Source organism: Oryctolagus cuniculus, chromosome 20, assembly GCF_051225735.1.
Source record: "Oryctolagus cuniculus isolate XC-2025 breed Fujian yellow rabbit chromosome 20, ASM5122573v1, whole genome shotgun sequence".
Lineage (NCBI taxonomy): Eukaryota > Metazoa > Chordata > Mammalia > Lagomorpha > Leporidae > Oryctolagus > Oryctolagus cuniculus.
The window spans coordinates 15,313,989-15,335,482 of NC_142886.1; the positions used below are offsets into that span (position 1 = coordinate 15,313,989).

At 49.9% G+C, this 21,494-nt stretch overlaps 2 protein-coding genes across 10 annotated transcripts in view; one reads left to right on the plus strand and one right to left on the minus strand.

Annotated features, from left to right (window-relative positions):
* The window catches only part of CCDC175 (coiled-coil domain containing 175), a 74,738-nt gene extending 63,233 nt beyond the window's left edge, over nt 1–11,505 (plus strand). For both annotated transcript variants that reach the window (XM_002719516.6, XM_089322480.1), the window contains one exon: nt 10,312–11,505. In XM_002719516.6, coding sequence (XP_002719562.4) covers nt 10,312–10,394 — 83 coding nt within the window. In that variant the 3' untranslated portion in view covers nt 10,395–11,505. The remainder of the gene's footprint in view (nt 1–10,311) is intronic.
* The window catches only part of JKAMP (JNK1/MAPK8 associated membrane protein), a 30,215-nt gene continuing 18,937 nt past the window's right edge, over nt 10,217–21,494 (minus strand). For all 8 annotated transcript variants that reach the window (XM_089322481.1, XM_089322485.1, XM_089322483.1 and 5 more), the window contains 3 exons: nt 18,807–18,988; nt 14,259–14,335; nt 10,217–11,857 (listed from right to left, as the gene is read on the minus strand). In XM_089322481.1, coding sequence (XP_089178607.1) covers nt 11,639–11,857; nt 14,259–14,335; nt 18,807–18,988 — 478 coding nt within the window. In that variant the 3' untranslated portion in view covers nt 10,217–11,638. The remainder of the gene's footprint in view (nt 11,858–14,258; nt 14,336–18,806; nt 18,989–21,494) is intronic.

Consider the following 21,494-nt stretch of genomic DNA (forward strand, 5'->3'; position numbering starts at 1 on the left):
AGCGATGCCTTCTGGGCCTCGTGAGCAAGCAGCCCAGCCTCTCCGGAGGCATGCTCCCCTCCGCCCCGTCCCTGGCCCACATCCTGGTAGGCGCAGCACAGGTGAGGGCTGCAGCAGGAGATGGAGGGGACTCCTCGTGCAGTGTGAGACGGGGGAAGGGGACAGGGAGTGGGGAGGAGGAGGCAGAGCAGAGGCTGGGGGAGAGAGGGAGGGAGGAGACGGACGTGGGCTCGTTCGGCAGTGGTACAGGTCCATCTGAGGTGTTTGGGTTTCATTTTAAGGAACATGATATTAGACGGCTACTTTAAAGGCAGGCGAGAAAGTAAAGTGTGATAAACATGTAGAAAGTGAAATGTGATCAAAGGCAGGCAAAATGAGGGGAAATGACAGGATTAAAAAGATTCCATTCTCTGGTAAAGCTGTGCCGGGGTATCGCTCCGCAGAAGGAGTGGTGCTTCAGTGACCAGTGACGATCGATCGCTGGCAGTAAACTCTCATCAGCTGAAGGCGTTTCCAGAGGCCCAGGTGAGACTTCTGGTGTGCACGGGCCTCGCTTCTCTTTGCATTTTCTTTGCTAGGCCCAGCCATCCCCTTTAACTGTCAGTCAAGCGGAGTTGTAGGAGCTGAATTATCTCTGAGTGTCGCCTGCCCTGGTTTCACACAAGTGAGTCTTCTGTTCTTACTGGAAGCCTGATGGGGCTGTGTTACAGCAAGTTTGTTTATTTATTTATTTATTTGACAGGCAGAGTGGACAGTGAGAGAGAGAGACAGAGAGAAAGGTCTTCCTTTTGCCGTTGGTTCACCCTCCAATGGCCGCCACGGCCGGCGTACCGTGCTGATCTGATGGCAGGAGCCAGGTACTTTTCCTGGTCTCCCATGGGGTGCAGGGCCCAAGCACCTGGGCCATCCTCCACTGCACTCCCTGGTCACAGCAGAGAGCTGGCCTGGAAGAGGGGCAACTGGGACAGAATCCGGCGCCCCGACCGGGACTAGAACCGGGTGTGCCGGCACTGCTAGGCAGAGGATTAGCCAATTGAGCCGTGGCGCCGGCAACAACAAGTTTAAGTAGACTGCATTCAAAGCAAGTCTCACTGAGGAACTGACAGCACATCCTCTATTTTCATCCGGTTTGAGGATCGTCGTGATTAGTCACCTGCGGAAAGGAGGCGATAGCAAACGCAGACCACTCGGATGAGTGAGAGCCATTCACGCAGAGTTAGCTGTAGCAGTGCAGTTAGCCCCGACTCATCCATTTAGGCTGTTGTAAGAACCCTCTGTAAACTGAGTGGCTTGTAAATAATGGAAATTTGCTTCTCACAGTTCTGTAGGCTGGGAAGTCAAGAGCGAGGCTGTGGCAGCTTCAGGGTCTGTTAAGAATCCCCTGCCTGGGGCGGGGGCTCTGTTGTAGCAGGGGTGTGGCCTGGGGTGTGGACATCCCTTGGGGTGCTGGTTCAGTCCCAGCTGCTCCACTTCTGGTCCAGCTCCCTCTGGTGCACCTGGAAAAGCAGTAGAGGATGGCCCAGGTGCTTGGGCCCCTGCCACCCACATGGGAGACCCAGAGGAAGCTCCTGGCTGCCGGCTTCAGCCTGGCCCAGCCCTGGCCATTGTGGCCATTTGAGGAGTGAACCAGCAGATGGAAGACCTCTCCCTGTGGGGAGCAACCCGGACTAGACTAAGTTACTGGAATTAGGACTTATTCTATGCATCTGCTCTCCCACAATATGGCGCTGGGAGAGGAGGAAACAGCTTCTACACAGCTGCCTCCAGTTCAACCAATAGACTGTGGGACCTGCTCCTGATTGGAGGAGAGCAGCGTACTCGGCGTGTGGGTAGCAGAGTTGGGATTGGCGGAAGAGGACTATAAAGGAGGAGAGAGACAGCATGCACCAGGAACATCTAGGGGGAACATATATCTGAAGGAACACCTGTGCAGCCCCCGAGAGAGCCGGCCGGCGGTGTGCTGCTCCCCCGCGGAAGTGGGGAATGTGGCAGGGGGAACCGCCCTTCCACGGAGGTGGAAGGGTCGGCAGCCAACCCGGGAAGAACCAGCAGCAAACCCAGGGAGGGCCGAGCAGACAAAAGAACAGCGCAGGGTCCTGTGTCGTTCCTCCACGAAGAGGGGGAGCGACATCTCCCCATTTCTCCCTCTCTCTCTCTCTGCAACTCTGCCTTTCAAATAATGAATGAGTCTTTTAAAAAATGCAGGGACATCACCCACCCCCCCAAAAAAAAAAGACTCCCCTTCCTGGTTCGTGGATGGCACCTTCCTGCTGTGTCCACAAAGCCCCTTCCAAGGCCTGCCTCATAACCCCGCCCCACTGGGAACCAGGTTACAACACATGAACTGGGGGGCAGGGGAGCATTCAGACCACAGCAGCCACCATCCCTGCTTTTAGCAGACTCCAGAGCAGGCAGGGGGAGTGGGAAGCCCGGTGAGGTCTGGTTGGAAGGTGTTGGGCGGGGAAGCCGGCAGCAGGCTCACCAGAAGGCACACGTGTTTTGGGCTGGATTAGAGCATATTTGGCTTTCTCAGGTCAGTCCTCCAATATTATTGTTGCATAGGCACTAATGAGATAAGGAAGCTGCCAGCTGTTGACCGAGTCCTGCCTGTCCTTGGCCAGTGGCTGCGGCGGCTGTGGTGAGGGTCAGAGTCATTGTCCCACAGGAGCTGGCTGCCCTTGATTTGTTTATTTGGTCTTTCAGCAGGGAATGAATGTTTACTTCCATTTTCAATTTAAAACGTCATACTCAGAATCATGGTTGCTTTGAATGGAAGCACACCCAAACAGAAATAAGTAGTAGAGCAATCTGGTGAATTCCATCCAGTCGGCTCAGCCATTTAATTAAAACTGAAATTCGTTTGACGGGCAACTGGTATAATGTAGGACTCATAATTAAAGTGCACATGTTCCGGAGAGCTCCATTGTCTGAGTGTTACAAGTACAAAAAGCATAAACAGTCAGACGCAGACACACGCACGCCCCTGTACATCTGAACGTCCACCCTCAAGCATCGTCACATCTCAACATTCTGTGGCATTTACTAAGATATTTTCCTCCCAAGAAACAGAACATGACAGATAGAATCCAAGGCCCTTACAGGAGGGGCGACGCTACACGTGAATTTCCACTATTGTTCTGTTCCGAACCGAGCTTATCTTTTAATTCTCTTTTCCCATAAAACCTTTGAGGCACCTCTGTAGGTTTCTGTCCAATTCCATCTCCCCGCCTTCCTCTCCGCATCACCCGGAGGAGAAGCAGGGGGCGGGGCCCAGCCGGAAGAGGCCTGCGCCCGCCCTCCTGCCTCCCCCACTCAGCGCTCTTTCCCGCTTTGTTCCCCGTCTTGTGATTTCCTTTGCTTGCCAACTTGGCTCTGTATTGGAAAGGAAATTGGTTCTCTCCACCCCCCACCACCCCCTCCCCGCCGTGCAGGCCCACTGAAGGCGCCCCCTCCCCTCTGCAGCACACCTGGCGAGTGCCCTCCTCCATTATTCCCCGCAGGACTCCTATTTCCATTCGCCTGTGGTTTCCCTAAGGCTCCCTGACAGCTGGGGTCGTTTTGTTTGTGCCCCGTTTATCTCTTGGGTGTAGCACCGGGCCTCACACAGAAGCGCCTACTCAGTGTTCTACAGTAGGGACTCACTCAATGCTGATAAAGGGAGAGAACAAATACCTCCTCTTTAGAGTCTCCCACCCGGGCAGTGTGGCAGCGTGAACTTCACTTTAAGTGGCTGGACCTGGAATCCAGCCCTGACTGTCAGTTCTGGCAGATGGTCCTGGAGTGGTCACGTGGGAGCGCTGTCCCCCATCTCAAACTGCAGCTGAAGGCAGGGGACTTCAAGGGTTAATGATGTGGACTCTGGATCCCTGATTCTAGTTCTAGAGCAACTAAGGATCTCCAAAGTGGAGTAAGATGATTGACTCACACAGCAGATGCAAGTATTAGAAATTCTGTCTTACTCAACTTTATTTAAAGATTGATTTACTCGAACAGCAGAGTGACAGAGAGAGGCAGAGACAGAAAGAGAGGGTCCGTCCGCTGGTTCACTCCCCAAATGGCTGCAGTGGCTGGGGCCGGAGCAGGTCGAAGCCAGGAGCCTGGAACTCCATCTGGGTCTCCCACGTGGGTGGCAGGGGCCCAGCGCTTGGTCGTCTTCCTCAGGCACATGGAAGGGAGCTGGGTCAGAAGTGGAGCAGCCGAGACTCACACTGGTGCTCCAGGCTGGGCTGCCCGCGTCACAGATGGCGGCTTAACCTGCTGCTCCACAATGCTGGCCCCTCTTTCATTCAACTTCTCTTTTATTTATTTATTTATTTTATTTGAAAGATAGAGTTAGACAATGAGAGAGAGAAAGAAAGGTCTTCCTTCCATTGGTTCACCCCCCAAATGGCCGATATGGCCGGAGCTGCACTGATCCGAAGCCAGGAGCCAGGTGCTTCTCCCGGTCTCCCATGCGGATGCAGGGCCCAAGCACTTGGGCCATCCTTCACTGCCTTCCTGGGCCACAGCAGAGGGCTGGACTGGAAGAGGAGCAACCGGGACTAGAACCCGGTGCCCATATGGGATGCCAGTGCCGCAGGTGGAGGATTAGCCAAGTGAGCCACAGTGCTGGCCTCTATTTTTTTTTTTTTTTTTTTGACAGGCAGAGTGGACAGTGAGAGAGAGAGACAGAGAGGAAAGGTCTTCCTTTGCCGTTGGTTCACCCTCCAATGGCCGCTGCAGCTGGTGCACTGCGGCCGGCGCACCGCGCTGATCTGAAGCCAGGAACCAGGTGCTTCTCCTGGTCTCCCATGGGGTGCAGGGCCCAAGCACTTGGGCCATCCTCCACTGCCTTCCCGGGCCACAGCAGAGAGCTAGCCTGGAAGAGGGGCAACCGGGACAGAACCTGGCGCCCCCGACCGGGACTAGAACCCGGTGTGCCGGCACCGCAGGCAGAGGATTAGCCTATTGAGCTGCGGTGCCGGCTCGGCCTCTATGTCTTTTAAATTTCTCCCTTTGTTTATGTTTAATATTGTGCAACTGCCTATTATGTATGGATCTGTATGTATAGATCTATATGAGGAGGCTTCAAAAATGCTTATGTAAAAATGGAATTAAAATATAAATTGCCTAATATAAAATATAAATTTTTGAGAATCCCTCATATATATATAATTTACAAATGCACAAATAAGTTGGGCATGAGAGGTTAGGGGTCAGGAGTTTGTAGACCACTGACCTAGGTCTCTGATTTTTCACAAAGCTTTCATTTGCGTAACAAAACACCAGACGCTAAGAAAACAGACTGATGCAAACTGTAGTGACATGAACTGGGACATGTTGGTTCTGCAGCCCCCCTCACAGTCTCAGCTGCTTCTCCCTGTCTTCCTGGGTCAGGTGTTCGGAAGACGCCTGCGTCCCACACCCGAGTACCTGGGTTCATTCGTGGGCTCCAGGTCCTGGCTGCAGCCTCCTGCCAATGCAGAGCCTGGCAGCCGTGGTAATGGCGCAAGCACTGGGACCAGCCCTGGCCGCCCAGGGTAGTTGGAGAGTGAACCAGCACTGGGGAGCTGTCTCCGTATGTCTATCTGCCTGGCTCCCTCTACCTCTCAAATTAACTAATACAAATAAAAAAAAAAAATGGTAAAGAGTTGAGGGCAAACTTACTACAATCCCAGAATAAACCAGCCCCCCTGCTGTGTTTGTAAACCCCAGAATTAATGGGTTTTATATTGCTTAACAGTTGGGGAAGAAATTAAAAGAATATTCCATGACATCATAACATTCAAATATCCATGACCAGAAAGAACTGTTCCGAGGACGCACAGCTGTGCTCGTTCGTGAACACACTACGAATGCCTGCGTTTGTGCTGCAGCCACAGAGGGTGCTCTGCCAAGCCTGAAGTACTTCCTCTCTGACCCTACACAGCACAGTTTCCCAACCTTGAACTGGGGGCACGGGAGAGGTGCTGAGAGTGACATCGTGTTCTCTGGCCGCTCACAGAGAGAGTGAGCCTTGCGGGCAGCCAGGCAAAGCTGAGGGCCCACGCAGGCTGAGACAGAAAGGATAAGGCTGACCCCTTGGTCCCACACCATGACGAGCTGGTGCACAATGACCAGTCTGGGAACAATGAAAATGAAAATTGTCGCTTATATGAAAAAATGTACGTTCTTACTGAAAATACATTTCCAGTCAGTAGATTGGTATTTGACAAATTCCAAATCAAGAATCAGTCTGTGAGCTACTTCAGAAAGCTTGAGTCGGTACAGGCATTTGACCTAGCGGTTAGGATGCTGGTGAAGTTGCTGGCCCCTCACAGTGAAGTGCCTGGGTTCAACCCCCGGCTCCGCTCCTGATTCCAGCTTCCTGATAATGGACACCTGGGGGGCAGCAGTGATGGCTCAAGTGGTTGGGTCCCAGGCATCCGTGTGGGAGACCTGGATTGAGCTTTTGGATTCGGCCTTGGCCAGTGTGGGCAACTGGGGAGTGAAACAGTGGGTGAAAGCCATCTCGCTCTCTCTCTCTGTCTTTCCCTCTCTGTGTGTGTCTCAAATAAATAAATAAAAATTTTTAAAGTTAGTAGTAAATGAAACTGAACAATAAATTTATTTTGGTGCAAAAATATTTTGAAATCCATGCATAGTTTTCCCATAATCTGCATTTCCATGAGGTTTCTGAAGGCTCCTTGTATGCACCAAACAAACCTAGCTTTTAATTCCAGTTTCCATGAAGCGTGTGAAATACCTCGTATTTGTAGCCACTGAGATGTTGATAATTGGATGTGTTGATCCTGGAAATCTCTCCGTTTTTTAGATTCCATCCCATGTTTCACTGTTAATGCTACTTGGGCTACAGGGGGGAATGAGACAGAAATTGCCTCTGCCCAAATGGAACACAAAGGCTGGTACAGGGGTTGGCACATTTTTCCTGTAAAGGGCAGAGGATAACTATTTTTGGCGTTGCCAGCAGCTACTGATCCTGCACTGTAGCAGAATTTCCCCTTAGGCTGTAGCTTGCCCACCCCTGGTACAGCGGGAGAATCCAGTATCACTCAAATGTGCATGAAATCCCAGGTGGATTGAAGGTGGGCGTGAGCAGAAAGAGAGACCCCGACAGGAAGAACTAACCTGGCTGAGGAGAGCTCTCTGGACTGGAAACTGTGCAAGATCTCCGGCTTCCCACAGCCCTGCGCCTGTCTGACTGGCACAGTGTGGGCTCAGGAGTGAGGGGGACCCGAGGCTCCAACACCAGACGGAACCCCCGCTCCCGCTTCCCCGTGGTGAAATGCTGGTGGTAACAGCAGGTCCCCAGCACCAGCCCCACGCCTGGCCCTCTTCAGAGCCCTGCCACCTGCCACCCTCCTGGGAGGAAGGAGGAGTCTGAATGCTTGGCCACCTGTGAGCCACCGCGGTCTCCTGGCTTCCATGCGTCCTTCCTGGGCACTTCTGTAGCAGCCCTGGATCTCTTCAGCCGACCGCCGTCTGCTGTGCTGTCCTCCTGTGAACAGTTAGCGCACACCTGCAGGCCTGCCCTCCCTGGTGATCGCTGCACTGGCTTCACTAATGCAGCCAGCACCCGAGGGAGGGCCAGGCACCTGCAGCGTCGCCTTGACAAAGCTCAGTGGACACAGCCCCTGAACCTTAAAGCACACACCCTGTGAGAAACTGACGATGCGGAGATGGGTAGAGTGGTTCCTAGTGGAGGGAAAGGCTCCAGTGTTTACTTAGTATTTATGTATGTGAAAGGCACAGCTCCAGAGAGCTCTTCTGTCTGCTGGTTCACTCCCCGGATGCCCACACAGCCAGATGCAAATTCCATCCGTTTCCCCCGGGGGTGGCAGAAACCATTCTGGCCGTGGCTTGCTGCCCCCAGGAAGCTGGGTCAGAATTGAGGAGCAGCCGGGACTTGGGGAGCTTTAATTCACTGTGTTGCAAGGCCTGGCCCAGGCCTTTTCTTTTTATTTTGATTTATTTGAAAGAGTGAAAGAGAGAGGGCTCTTCTGTCTGCTGGTTCACTCCCCAAACACCTGGCCCAGCTCTGGCTGAAACTGGGAGCCCAGGACTTCATTGGGACAGGGACCCAAGTATTTGAGCCATTGCCTGCTGCTTCCCAGGGTGCACATTAGCAGGGAGCTGGAATGGGAAACAGGGCAGGGACTCAGACATGGGCACTCTCCCAGGGGATGCAGGCATCCCCGGGGGCATCTTAACCACCGTGCCCAACAGCTGCCCCACAGCGCCCAGTCTGATTGGAATACTGGGGGTACAGAGGTGTCTTCCCGAAGGAGCCGCATACACACGACCTGGCCCAGCACTGCACGGAGCAAGGCCGAGTGGATGGAGGTGGGGGGTGACAGCCCCATTAGCACCTGCTCACCCAGAACACCCAAGTTGCTACTTTACCTTAACTTTCCTTCTTGTGAACCAAAGGTGAATGTCAATTCTTGGTATATACCTCGTTATATATAGTAACTTAGTTCAGGTTACTGTTAAAGTTTTTAAAAGGATTTTGTTTTAAAAGGACAAAGGTCTTTAGAGTATTCTACCACATAATTAATTAACTATCTTTTTTTTTAAAGATTTATTTATTTGAAAGTCAGTTACACAGAAAGAGGAGAGGCAGAGAGAGTGAGTCTTCCATCCTCTGGTTCACTCCTCAGTTGGCCGCAACTGCCAGAGCTGTGCCAGTCTGAAGCCAGGAGCCAGGAGCTTCCTCCGGGTCTCCCATGCGGGTGCAGGGGCCCAAGGACTCGGGCCATCTTCTACTGCTTTCCCAGGCCATAGCAGAGAGCTGGATCGGAAGAGAAGCCGCCGAGACTCGAACCGGCACCCATATGGGATGCCAGTGCTTCAGGCCAGGGCTTTAATGCTCTGTGCCACAGCACCGGCCCCTGCATTTTAGTAATTCTGAAAAAGAACCTACTTCTAATTAAAACAGAATCCTGTTGCAGATAAATAATAAAGTCATTTACCCAGCCGTTGTCAGAAGGATCTTGGAAAAATTAAGGTCTGGACTAGCAGACAGTTTGGACCAGTGATCCTAACATCACCAGCAGGTGCACCCCGGGCCAATTCAGCAGGAGTCTCTGGGAGGTAAGACCCAGGCCTGTTTGTAAAAAATCTCTCCATCTGGCTCCGAAGTACAGCTAACTCTTGCAAACCAGTGGTTTCAGTCAAGTATATAACAGGGTAAGTGCTAACGTTATCAATTGGCCCAAATTAACCAAGAAAATACTTGACTCTGAAATTACCTGTTCAGGACTGGTTAGCAAAATAATGACCCACACACCACAGCAAGTGAGAACTGTTATACAGTACAAGGACCTTAGTCAAAACTTAACAGAGGAGCTGGCGCTGTGGCGCAGTGGGTTAATGCCCTGGCCTGAAGCACTGGCATCCCGTATGGGAGCCGGTTCTAGTCCCGGCTGTTCCACTTCCATCAAGCTCTCTGCTATGGCCTGGGAAAGCAGTAGAAGATGGCCCAAGTCTTTGGGCCCCTGCACCTGCGTGTTGGGGAGTGAACCATCGAATGGAAGACTCTCTCTGCCTCTCCTCTCTCTGTGTAACTCTTTCAAATAAATCTTTAAAAAAAAAAAAAAAAAACCGGGCTGAGCTTGGGCAAACATGTATTTTTTTTTTTTTTAAGATTTATTTATTTGCTTGAAAGAGTTACACAGGGAGAGGAGAGGCAGAGAGAGAGAGTCTTCCATCCACTGTGTCACTCCCCAGATGGCCACAATGGCCGGAGCTGTGCCAATCTGAAGCCAGGAGCCAGGAGCTTCCTCCGGGTCTCCCACACGGGTGCAGGGACCCAAGGACTTGGGCCATCTTCTACTGCTTTCCCAGGACATAGCAGAGAGCTGGATCAGAAGTGGAGCAGCCGGGACTCAAGCAGGCGCCCATATGGGATGCTGGCACTGCAGACAGCGGCTTTACCTGCTATGCCACAGCGACGGCCCCACGTCGTATATTTTTAATGACCATGTTTTAACAAGTTATTTAGAACATTAGAACTGTGGTGGCTATGAACTGGTTATATAAAAGCAAATTAAAAATACAGATACGTGGCCGGTATTCCTGACAGTCTTTGCTGCTGAGGATCTGTCATCCTAATGTCTTGCATGGTTTCCCCCTCTGTGTTTAGAGCTTTTTAAATGGCTCTAACTGTGGCAGGAGCAGGTGATACAGTCCTGGTAATCAGATACATATACTTCCCGACACCAGACGACACAATTACTTTGGCCAACTCAGAATTTTAATGAACTCTAATAAACACCCAAACCTGTAGGAAATAACAAAAAAAAACCTGACATTTTATTTTTATTCCTACAGAAAAGGATCAGAAGAGTACCAAGAAAGTTCAGTTCCCGCATGCAAAACACATCAGGAAAAAGGCATTAGCGAAGACCACCTAACAAGGTAACTCTAGGACACAGCGGTCGTGAACCCCGGAGGCAGAAACAAAGCCACAGGAAAAGTGAGTGCACTTGCTTTCATGTACTGTAACTGTTAATGCCAGTCTTAAAAGTGTGAGGTTTAACTCACTCTCCCAACCCCACCAAGCAGAACCAGGAGAGCCTTCTACATAGTACAAACGGATAAACACGGTCAGATTAGGCTAAATGCTAAAATGTTTTATTTTGCTCCCATGATTGTAAGCACGAGTCTTCTGAAGCCTTCAGAATGTAAACATCACAGCACTTCCCAACAGCCGACCACAGGGAACGGTTCGTGTGCTGTGTGTATTTTACATTTCCTTAAATCTCAGAAGCCATCAACAGTAAGATGCATCCTAATTCAGAGATGTCACCATGTGAAAAAACAGCTCTTAAGGACCAATAAAACATGGCAGCATCTGTCATGTATATGTGTGTGTATAAATCCTTCAAATATGTGGGTATATGTATTTATTCATTTGGGAATGAATACATTTCTTTAAAGTTTACATTCTGAATTTAGTGTGTCAAAAAATGCCAGTATATTTGAGAATTATCGTAGCTAAACTCTTTATTACTGTTTTCTTTACAGGAACAATAATCTGAACACGTCTTCCACCAAATCATCCACAAACAGAAAACCTGTTATATAAATTATGTTCTATTTTTGTGATATAATCAGAATACTGTACTGGTGAAAATAAATAGATAACACAAAGCTGCATCAGAGCCCACAAGTATGTTTGTCCTTGGATTTGTCACAGAGTGAAAGGAGATGACACATAACAGGCACACACAATTACTACTGCCCAGGATCTCAGATTACACTTGCTGGAAGGCCTCCTTATGAAACGGGGACAGCCACAGGCACACAGGAGAGTGGTTCTGCTCTGAGAACAGCTGGACTGCTGAGGCAGGAGCTTCTGCAGCTCCCTGGTGCCCTGGAGGCTGTGCCAGGTCATGGAGCACTGCACACCCTGTGTCCTGACCACAGGGGAGGCTGTGCCAGGTCATGGAGCACTGTGCACCCTGTGTCCCCACCACAGGGGAGGCTGTGCCAGGTCACGGAGCACTGCGCACTCTGTGTCCCGACCACAGGGTCTGCTGAGAGGAGATAGCACACCCCGAGCATTCGCTCCAAGCAGGACGGAGCGGCGCGGACACTTTAACACGTCTTCAGGGTTCTGTAAATTGAGAGCTTCTTCGCTGTTGGCATTCTACGGTCAGTGTCCGTTGGCTCCCTCTGAGAGTATCCGTGAAGGCTCCGTAAATTTGGCGGTGAATAAGTAAAAGAGGGCGGGTGCGGGCACCAGGGCCAGGAGGGGCAGATCTTGCTCGAGCTTCTCCACCCTGGAGATGGAGACTATTCCGTAGGCGTGCAGCAGCCAGTGGCTGAAGAGAACGAGGAGTCTTTTCTTCCTGACCAGAAGGTCGTAGCAGCTCTGCAGTTTTAAAGAAAGGAGAAACACAGGTTATCAGGTAGAGTCACCCGGATAACTGAATGCAGTCTCATGTAAAACGTATTTGTTGACACCCACAATCCTAGGCTTACGATCAGGCCAAGCTGCAAAGACCGTCTCTCGGTCACCCGCCCAGGGACCGCCCTGCTGGTGAGGACACTGAGCCTCCCACAGTCACAGAGGCGCCCAGGGCTGCAGGGGACTCAGCCACAGCACCACGCCGGGAAACGGACGGGACAGGGTCCTGTGTCCCTGTTTCTCCCCGCCCTGATCCGCTGTGGCTCCGAGTCCGCAGGGGGAGCTCGGAGCTACACAAACCCAGCTTCCTTCCCTGCCTGGAGGGTGAGAGGCGGCAGCAGGGAGACGTGGACGCGTCCCTTTCTCTTACTCGTTAATAAAGCTCCAAGCGGTGCAGAAAGGGGAAGGACCCATTAACACTACCGTGACATGGACGGTGCGCACAGACACTGGGATGGAAGGGCAGTACCTTAGTCCCAGCAGCCGTCACCACCCGGCTCAAGGACCACCCAGAACTACTGTCCTCTGAGGCAGTCCCTGCTGACGCCTGGGGAGGGCGCTAACTGCACTGTGTGGACGGAGAGAGCCACAGGCGCAGGGAAGTAGGCTGCCCGTTCACCTAGCAGCATCTAGTTAACTTCTACCTACACTCAGGATCAGGATACTCAATCATTTCTCCCCTCAGATCTTCCCCTAGAGCTGGCAGAAGTGTCAAAACTAATTCATCTTCAACTGAATCATACTGCAGAGCTGATGAAAGATGAATCATAAAAGAGAAACAAGCAGTCTACCACTGGAGACAAAAGAATCCATTACAAAAATACCACAGGTCCCTCTGATGCGACTCCACCTAAAAGTCACAGTGATCTCCAAGTCTTCTCTCATCTCACTCTCACACTAGTGCAGTAGGAAAAGCGCCACGGCCAGCAGCCTCTCCATGGCAGGCAGGCAGGCAGCAGCCGACTCCTGAGGCCTCTGTGTCTTAGGATCATGAGAAACACAGGTCCCACCAGCCGTGCCGCCAGGGCAAGCCCTCTGTAGGCATCACTGGCAAGCACACAGCAGGAGAATACGAAGACACTTTGATTCCTTTGGTGTGTAGCTTCTTCCACCAGAGATATTAATGGAGTTAGAACAATCATTTGAATCTGATACTTTAAGCAGAAAGAGGACCACATGATTTTTAATATAAAATTTCAGAAGCTTGCATGTGAAAAAAATAATGTGCAAAAATGTTCATCTTGATTCAGCTTCATGAATATATTTTCCATAGAGTCAAAGACACTATTTCTCCTCACGTACGGTTCATATTTCTGCCTCATAATGGCTTAGTTCCTTAAAAACAGAATATTTAAAATATAAATGTGAGGGCCAGCACTGTGGCATAGAGGGTAAAGCTGCCACCTGTGGTGCTGGTTCGAATCCAGGCTGCTCCACTTTTGATCCAGCTCCTGCTAATGTATCTGGGGAAGCAGCAGCAGATGGCCCACATGCTTGGACCCTGCACCCACGTGGGAGACCCGGGAGAAGCTCCTGGCGCCTGACTGGCTAGCTCTAGCCATTGTGGCTGTTTGGGGAGTGAATCAACGAATCAAAGATCTCTCTCTGTCTCTCCTCTCTCTCTAACTCTGCCTTTCAAATAAATTAATATATCTTAAAAATAAATAATAAATAAATGTGATGACAAGATGTTCCATTCACCTACCAACCCATAAATGAGTCAAAATTTTTTATCAAAAATATTTGAAAATAGACATTTAAATAACAAAACAACAAAAAGTAGAGATCTTTATAATAGTGGCTTTCTACTGAAACTAAAATGTTGGAGACACAAAATAGATAATCTCAAAAAAGAAACACCCACAACTCAGTATCAGAACTAATGCTGCTATTGTTATCTGCAAATCACCAAAGTGCTACAGGCCAGAACTAAACTTCCAAAATGAAGAAAATAAGTCTGGGGTACAACAGGATATGGAACGCACAGCATGACTGCTGCCACTGTGGAACGAAACTGGAAGTAGTTCTACATATAGGGCAGCACTGTTATCCTTCTCCCAAAATACTGTTAGCAAGTTTCCACTCTTCAGTACTTAAGTATCTGCTGTGTGGTAAACACTGTGCAGTGATCTTTCTCCATGGCGCTGGACAGCTGAGCCTTCTTCACTACGTCACCAACTTCCCAAGGAAACACATGGTCCAAAATCCAGAACCTTCCGTAAACTTCATCAACTAAAAAGTACTTAGTACCACCCATTAGCCAACGATTACTAAATCCTATCATAGGTACTGCTCTATTCAACCGCCAAATTTACCAAAACAAAAACAAAAAACGCACTTTAGACAAGAAAAAAAGGCTTCCTACCTCTATTTCCGAAGCCGACATGTACACAGCCAGGGTAACCAACGATAACACTAATATAATGAATGGGAAGGCGTAATCTGAAAGACAAGCATTGGTATTATGTTAGATATTACATAGAATTTCTGAATAAACCATCAAGTAAATTCAAGCAGTATAATTCTCCCTAGAGCTGAATCCTTTCCCAAGCAGTCCTGTGCTAGCCCTGACGTCCCAGCATGCTGAGGCCGGCGTCAGCGAACTCTCCAGGCAAGAACCAAGTAAGAAACACTGTGGCCTTGCCGGCCAGTCTCCGCCTCAATCACCCAGCTCCACAACTGCACCTGGGAAACAGCCACAGAAAATACAGTCTGTTCCTGTACAGCTTTAGGAGAGCAAGATCTGCGTTTCATGTAATTTTCATATGCCAAGACATGTGGGAAGTGTTTCCATGATTTACAAATGAAAAACTACCCTCGGCTGACCTTTGAAGATTCTTGCCCAAGGCATCAGTGGATATCCAGGGTTGACTTCTTCCTGTGTATCTAAAATGACACTGACTGAGTTATGGCCAAACTTGGGGAAATGGAGAGAACAGTTGCTCGTGGTTTTCTGAGGAAGGCGTCTGGCCTGGCGTCGACACTGACGGCCCGCGTCAGAGCCTGGGTTTGAGGCCCAGCTTCGTCCCAGAGCCCAGTTTCCTGCTCGCTTGTGACCGGGGAACCAGCAGTGATGGCTGAAGCAGTTGGGTCCCTGCTGCGCACTCGGGAGACCCAGACTGAGTTCCTGGTTCCCAGCTCCAGCCAGGCCAAGGCTCAGCCTCGCAAGCGTCTGAGGGAGAGAACTAGCGGATGGGAGCGCTGCCTCCCAAATAAATCAGATTTCTTTTATAAATGTAACAGCTCTGTACTTTCTGTGGTTCAAGTGGGGAACTTTGGTTGAGAGAGGCGACTGCTAAGAGTGACTGGGTTCACTCTAGAAGAGTTCACTTATCAAGAAACCTCAAGGAACAGATCGTCCAGTTCTTCAGTATCAAGATTCTACACATTTCTACTTGAGGATTCAGTAGCAATGGTTTAAACAAAATCCTTTCTGCAAAGCACTTTCTCTTAAAAGGTTTAAATGCACAGTACTGTAAAACCAAGGGAAAGCTGAGAGGCAGTGCGGGAGGGGTCTCTCTCTCGCAGCCAGCCTGCAGCAGCTCAGGGTGAAGCTCATCACCCCTCCCCACAGCCCCACCTGGCGCAGTTCCCAGCGTTCACTCAGGCCGCGGTCAGACCGAGTCCCCCGCAGAGGCCGGACTGCAGCCTGCCCCGGCGTCCAGAGCCTTCCCTTCACAGCCAGCGCCTGAGCCCTCAGTGAGCCCCACCCAGAAGGGGCCGCACGCACTGCCAATGCACACTAAGACTTGCTGGGGGCCACGAGGAGGAGATGGGATGCTAGTGAGGCCCAGTCCAGGGGAGAGGGGGAGGCACCGGGCCGGGGAATCTGCATTTCAGCTCCCCGATGGCTCAGCTGCAGAGCGCGTGAAACAGGCCTCAGGAACTATTCCAGGCTGGTCCGCTGGCTCTGCCATCTCCCTAATCATTCCAGTGTCTTCCCTCCTAGACCCTCGATCCCAACGCTTACCCTGCTGTCGCCCTCTGCTCGGATTTGCCGGGCCACCTACGAACCAGAGCTCACCTGTTTCTCCTTTCAGTGCTGCACAATCAGCAGCTGGCATGATGCGCTCTGACTCATCTCGGCAGACGGCACGCGACTTTATTTCAGGCCAGTGGTGACAATGACCCGACCTATCAATGCCTTTCAGTGAAGGCTTTTTACAAAATGATCCAAAAACATTCTGTGTTGGAAAAGGTGTTTTTTTGTTTTTTCCCCAACGCAGGCAGCTATGATGGGAAACACTACCGGGCTAGGACGCAGGACCGAGGGCTGCCAGTTCTTAATCCTTTCCTGCCTTGACGCACAGTCTCCCAGGCTCCAGACTGGAATAACCACCACCGTGCCATGAACACTGGACACCGAATTCTATTCCCCTCCCAACCTATTTGCTTCCTCCAGTTCTCACTGTTTATCCATCTACCAGCTGCTAAGTCAGAAAGCTCTTCTTCACACTCTGTCTCACTCCCGACCCCCCACCTGAAAGCTGACTTAACTCGGCCTCTGGCAGAGCTCCCCGTTCCCTGATTCTCTGCCACTGGGCTGTCAGACTCTGAACTGATGCTCCAGGCTCTCTTCCCCCCACAATCCACCTTCCACTCAAATGCAAATCTGATGACCTCACTCTTCTCCCTACATCCTGTTAAAGACTAGTCTTAGCTGGTGCTGTGGCACGGCAGGTTAAGCCGCCACCTGTGGTGCCAGCATCCCACATGGCCAATGTTTCCAGTCCAATCCAGCTCCCTGCTAATGAGCCTGGGAAGGCAGCAGAAGATGGCCCAAGTGCTTGGGGCCCTGGACACACATGGGAGACCTGGAAGAAGCTCCTGACTCCTGGCTTCAGCCTAGCCCAGCTCCCCAGCCATTGTGGCCATCTGGGGGAATAAACCAGCAGATGGAAGAACTCGCTCTCTCTCTTTCTTTTTCTCTCTGTGTAACTCTGCCTTTCAAGTAAATAAATAAATCTTAAAAACAAAGGAAAGAAAAACAAAGTGGAATAGCTGAGACTTGAACCAGCACTCCAATATGGAAAATAAATAAACAGTAGTCCCTATTCCCTACGGCACAGGCGAGGAAACGTTTTCTGCCAAGGGCGCTGTGGGTATTTAATAACATCATTCCAGGGCCATACAAAATGATCAACTTCAAACCAGCCTGCTACTGATGTCGTGCATTGCAAGTCCCACCTGCGGTCACCTTACCAGGACCGATCAAATGATTTCCAGGCCTTGTACCTCTCAGGCCGGATGTCCCCATCCCTGCCCCAGGCAAGCGCAGGAACCAGGCAGGAAAATACTTCAGGTGAGCCAGCTCGAACAGGCAGCAGTGGGAGCTGGCGGGGATTATGAATACCAGCCGGCCAAATGAAAGTTTCTCTACAAGCCAGTAGTGGAGGAACACAGATCTCTGCCCAGTTTCCAACATCCTCCTCCCCTGGCCCATCCTCAGCTCTATCCTCACCTTCAGCCAAGACACATTACCAAGCTCTGCCACAAAATGCATTACCTGCATGTATTATCTGCATAATGATACCCAGTCTGTAAAAGATTATCATAAAGGAACCTGGAAATCTAAGACCTAGGTTAAAAGTAAACAGAATAATCCAGCAAGACTAATTTCCACATATTATGTGCAGAAACCAGCTTTTTTATTTTTTATATTTAGATTTTTTAAAAAATTTCCCAATTCGGTTATAAACTTCAAATACAAGGTATTCTCTAAATAAAAATCAATTTTCATTAACTGCTGCAGATCTCTTGAAAACTCCTATTTCATTCCAACAAGTCCATTTTAAAAATAAGAATATATGTTTTAAGAAAAATCTATATTAATGTTCATTTTCAAGATTAAAAAAATATTTAGGGGCCAGGGCTGTGGCACAGTGGGTTAACATCCCATATGGGTGCCGGTTCAAGACCTGGCCTCCACTTCCTGTCCAGCTCTCTGCTGTGGCCTGGGAAAGCAGTAGAAGATAGCCCAAGTCCTTGGGCCCCTGCACCCACGTGGGAGACCTGGAAGAAGCTCCCGGCTCCTGGCTTCAGATCAGCGCAGCTCTGGCCATTGCAGTCATATGGGGAGTGAACCAGCAGAAGGAAGACCTCTCTCTCTCTCTCTCTCTCTGTCTCTGCCTCTCTCTGTAACTCTTTCAAATAAATAAAATAAATCTTTAAAAAAATTTTTTTTAAAGAAAAAGCTCCCGGGGCCAGTGTTGTGGTGGTGAGCTGAGCTACCACCTGGAACACCAGCACCCCGCTTCCGAGCACCTGGTGCGCCACTCCTGACCCAGCTCCCTGCTCCTGTGCCTGAGAAGGCAACAGAGGATGGGCCAGATAGCTGGACCCCTGCCACCCATGGGAGACCCAGATGGAGCTCCCAGCTCCTGGCTGCAGCCTGGACCAGCACTGGCTGTTGCAGCCATTTGGGGAGTGACCAGGAGACGGAAGGTTTCTCTCTCTTTTTCTTTATCACCTTGCCTTTCAAATAAAAATAAATAAATCCTAAATAAAATAAAATTAAAAAATGGGGCTGGGGCTGTGGTGTGGCAGATTAAGTAGCTACCTGCAGTACCATATCCCATATGGGCGCCAGTTTGAGTCCCAGCTGATCCACTTCTGATCCAGCTCCCTATTAATGGCCTGGGAAAAACAGCTGAAGATGGCCCCAGTACTTGGGCTCCTGCCACCCACATGGGAGACCTGGAAGAAGCTCTTGGCTCCTGGCTTTGGCCTGGCCCAGCCCCGGCCACTGTGGCCATTTGGGGAGTGAACTACCAGATGAAGACTCTCTCCCTCTCTCCCTCTCTCTCTCTCTCTGTAACTGCCTTTAAATAAACCAACCTTCCAAAATCAAGCGAGCAGCAGTACTACTACACATGCGGACGATATATTTCATCGGCTTCACGCTTCCACTTACATAACAGGCCTCCGCCGACCGCCTGCAGCACTGTGAGAATCGGGAAGAAGTACAGCGCAGCGTAGATGCTCTTAAACCGGTCGGACTTCCCTAACCCGCAGGCAATCTTCTTCACCAGCAGAGGGCGCAGCAGCATCATGAACACCAGGCAGAACGCATAGTAAATAAACACAATGGTGTATCTGAAATGGAGCAAGCAATTTGTAACATCAAACATACGTCTGCAACCTTTCTTATCCTCAATCGTTTTTAAATCAAAGATCCTAAAAAAGGTTTCAAAAGAACATTGTTTATGCACAGACTACCACAGGTGCAGCAGGTGTGCTCCGGTGCCTGCGCTGGGCAGCTTACACACACCAAAGATCCTGAAGTGTTCAAACCCTCTCACCCAACAGTTCAACTTGCAGTTCAAATACTACGCAGGCATTAACAATCTGGTTATGATTTGACCCACAGAACAGAACAGGGAACTGATAAATAAACTCACACAGTTACAAAATGTGATTTCTGACAAGAGTCCAAGACCACAATGGAGAAAGGGCAGTCTCTTCAATAACACTGTTGGGACAACTGGCTATCATGCAGAATAAGTTAGACCCTCACCTCCCACTACATATAAAAATCAACTCAAAGTGGGATAAAGGTTTCAACGTAAGACTTGAGAGTGTACAGCAGCTAGAAGTGAACATTGGGGAAAAAAACTCCATGACGCTGCATAAGGCAACAGTTTTATGACTCCCAAGGCCTGGGCGACAAAGTGGAGAAGAGACAAATGGGCTTACATCAGACTGCACAGTTTCTGTACAGCAAAGGGAACAAACAGAGTTAAGAGACAACCTAAGGAGAAAAGAGGAAATGTTGCCAGCCAAGTATCTGATAAGGGGTTAGTACCCCAAACATGTATGTAACTCAACTCAATAGCAAGAAAAATAATGCACTTTAAACACGAGCAGGGGCTGAGATGCCCACATCCCACGTCCAGTGCCGAGGCTGATGCCACTCCAGCCTCCAACCCCCTCCCTCCCTGCCAGTGCGGACCCTGGAGGGAACAGGTGACGGCTCCCGCAGTTGGGCCCTAGCCACCTGCGCGGGAAACCTGGATTGACTGAGTCCAATTCTGGCTGCTGTGAGCAGTTAGGGAGTGAACCAGTACACGGCAGCTCTGTTCTCAGTCTGCCTGTCAAATTAAAAGACCTGAACAGACATTCCTACACACAAATGGGCAATATGAAAAAAAAATGTCCAACATCATTAATCCGGGATGTGCAAATTAAAACCACAGTAAGGTAATTGGCAAAAAGTCTTGAAAGCCAGCACTGCGGCTCAATAGGTTAATCCTCCACCTGCGGCACTGGCACCCCGGGTTCTAGACCTGGTTGGGGTGCCGGATTCTGTCCCAGTTGCCCCTCTTCCAGGCCAGCTCTCTGCTGTGGCCAGGGAGTGCAGTGGAGGATGGTTCAAGTGCTTGGGCCCTGCACCCCATGGGAGACCAGGATAAGTACCTGGCTCCTGGCTTCAGATCAGCACAGTGCACCGGCCGCAGCGGCCATTGGGAGGTGAACCAACGGTAAAGGAAGACCTTTCTCTGTCTCTCTCACTGTTCACTCTGCCTGTCAAAAAAATTAAAAAGTTGAAAGATGAAATGTGTTGGTGAGGATGTGAAAAAAAAGGTGAGTCTCGCACACTGCTGGCGGGCAGAGCTTTCATGGAGAACCGCAGAAGATCCCTCACAGCACTGAGATGGAGCTCCCTGAGGACCCCACCTCAACCGTCACCTCCCAGAAATCACGGCAGGTAAGCTGTTCCATTGTGGCTATCATTGAAGCCGCTGAGGGAAAAAATACATACATACATACATGCATACATACATACATACATATATATATATATATCTGCTTAACTGAGAGATGGTGACCAGGTAGAAAATGCCCCAGTTAGTGAGGCTGTGTGATGACTGACAATGCTAAGACGAGATTCTGAGGGTAGACCCCACCCAGCAGGAATCGGTCATCAGTGAGAGTGGCTGCTCCAGGTGCAGCATGAGGGCTGCGAGCACCTGCTTGCCAGCTCATTTCTAGCTCCCTGCAGTGTCTGACCCTTCTACAGCTGCTTCAACTACTACAAGCAGAAGCAGCGGTTAATGTGCATGAACTTACGTATCTTATCTCACTTTTATAACCAAATACACTTCAGTTTTCTAAATGGGGCAGGTTAAGTTCTGCGAGTCCCCAGGACGGTACACGACCAGAGTACTTGAACCTGAGGGCTGCACCTGTGTGAGTCAGTGAGTCCCCCACGAGGACCTGCGCAGCACTTGATATATGCACTACAGTGTACAGACGGATACACACACATACACAAACAACTCAAAAGACTCAAGGGTTGGCAAGTGGAAAACATGTTCTTATCTCAATATCTGGATCTTATTTTCTGAAAATCACTTTTTACATACATGTTTGTTTATGTTCTTGGCACTTTACTATTTGAAAACTTGCTCAAAAAGAACTAATTGCATTGAACACATTATGTAATGGGGATTTGATACTACTGTGAGAAATGCCAGGTTTTTCTGTTCACTCTTAGCAAGGAAAAAAAAACATAAAAATGTACACCAAGTCACAGAAATTCTGAAACCAACTACCATAATATTTTACAGAATGTTATGGATTTACTATTTTAAAATAAAAC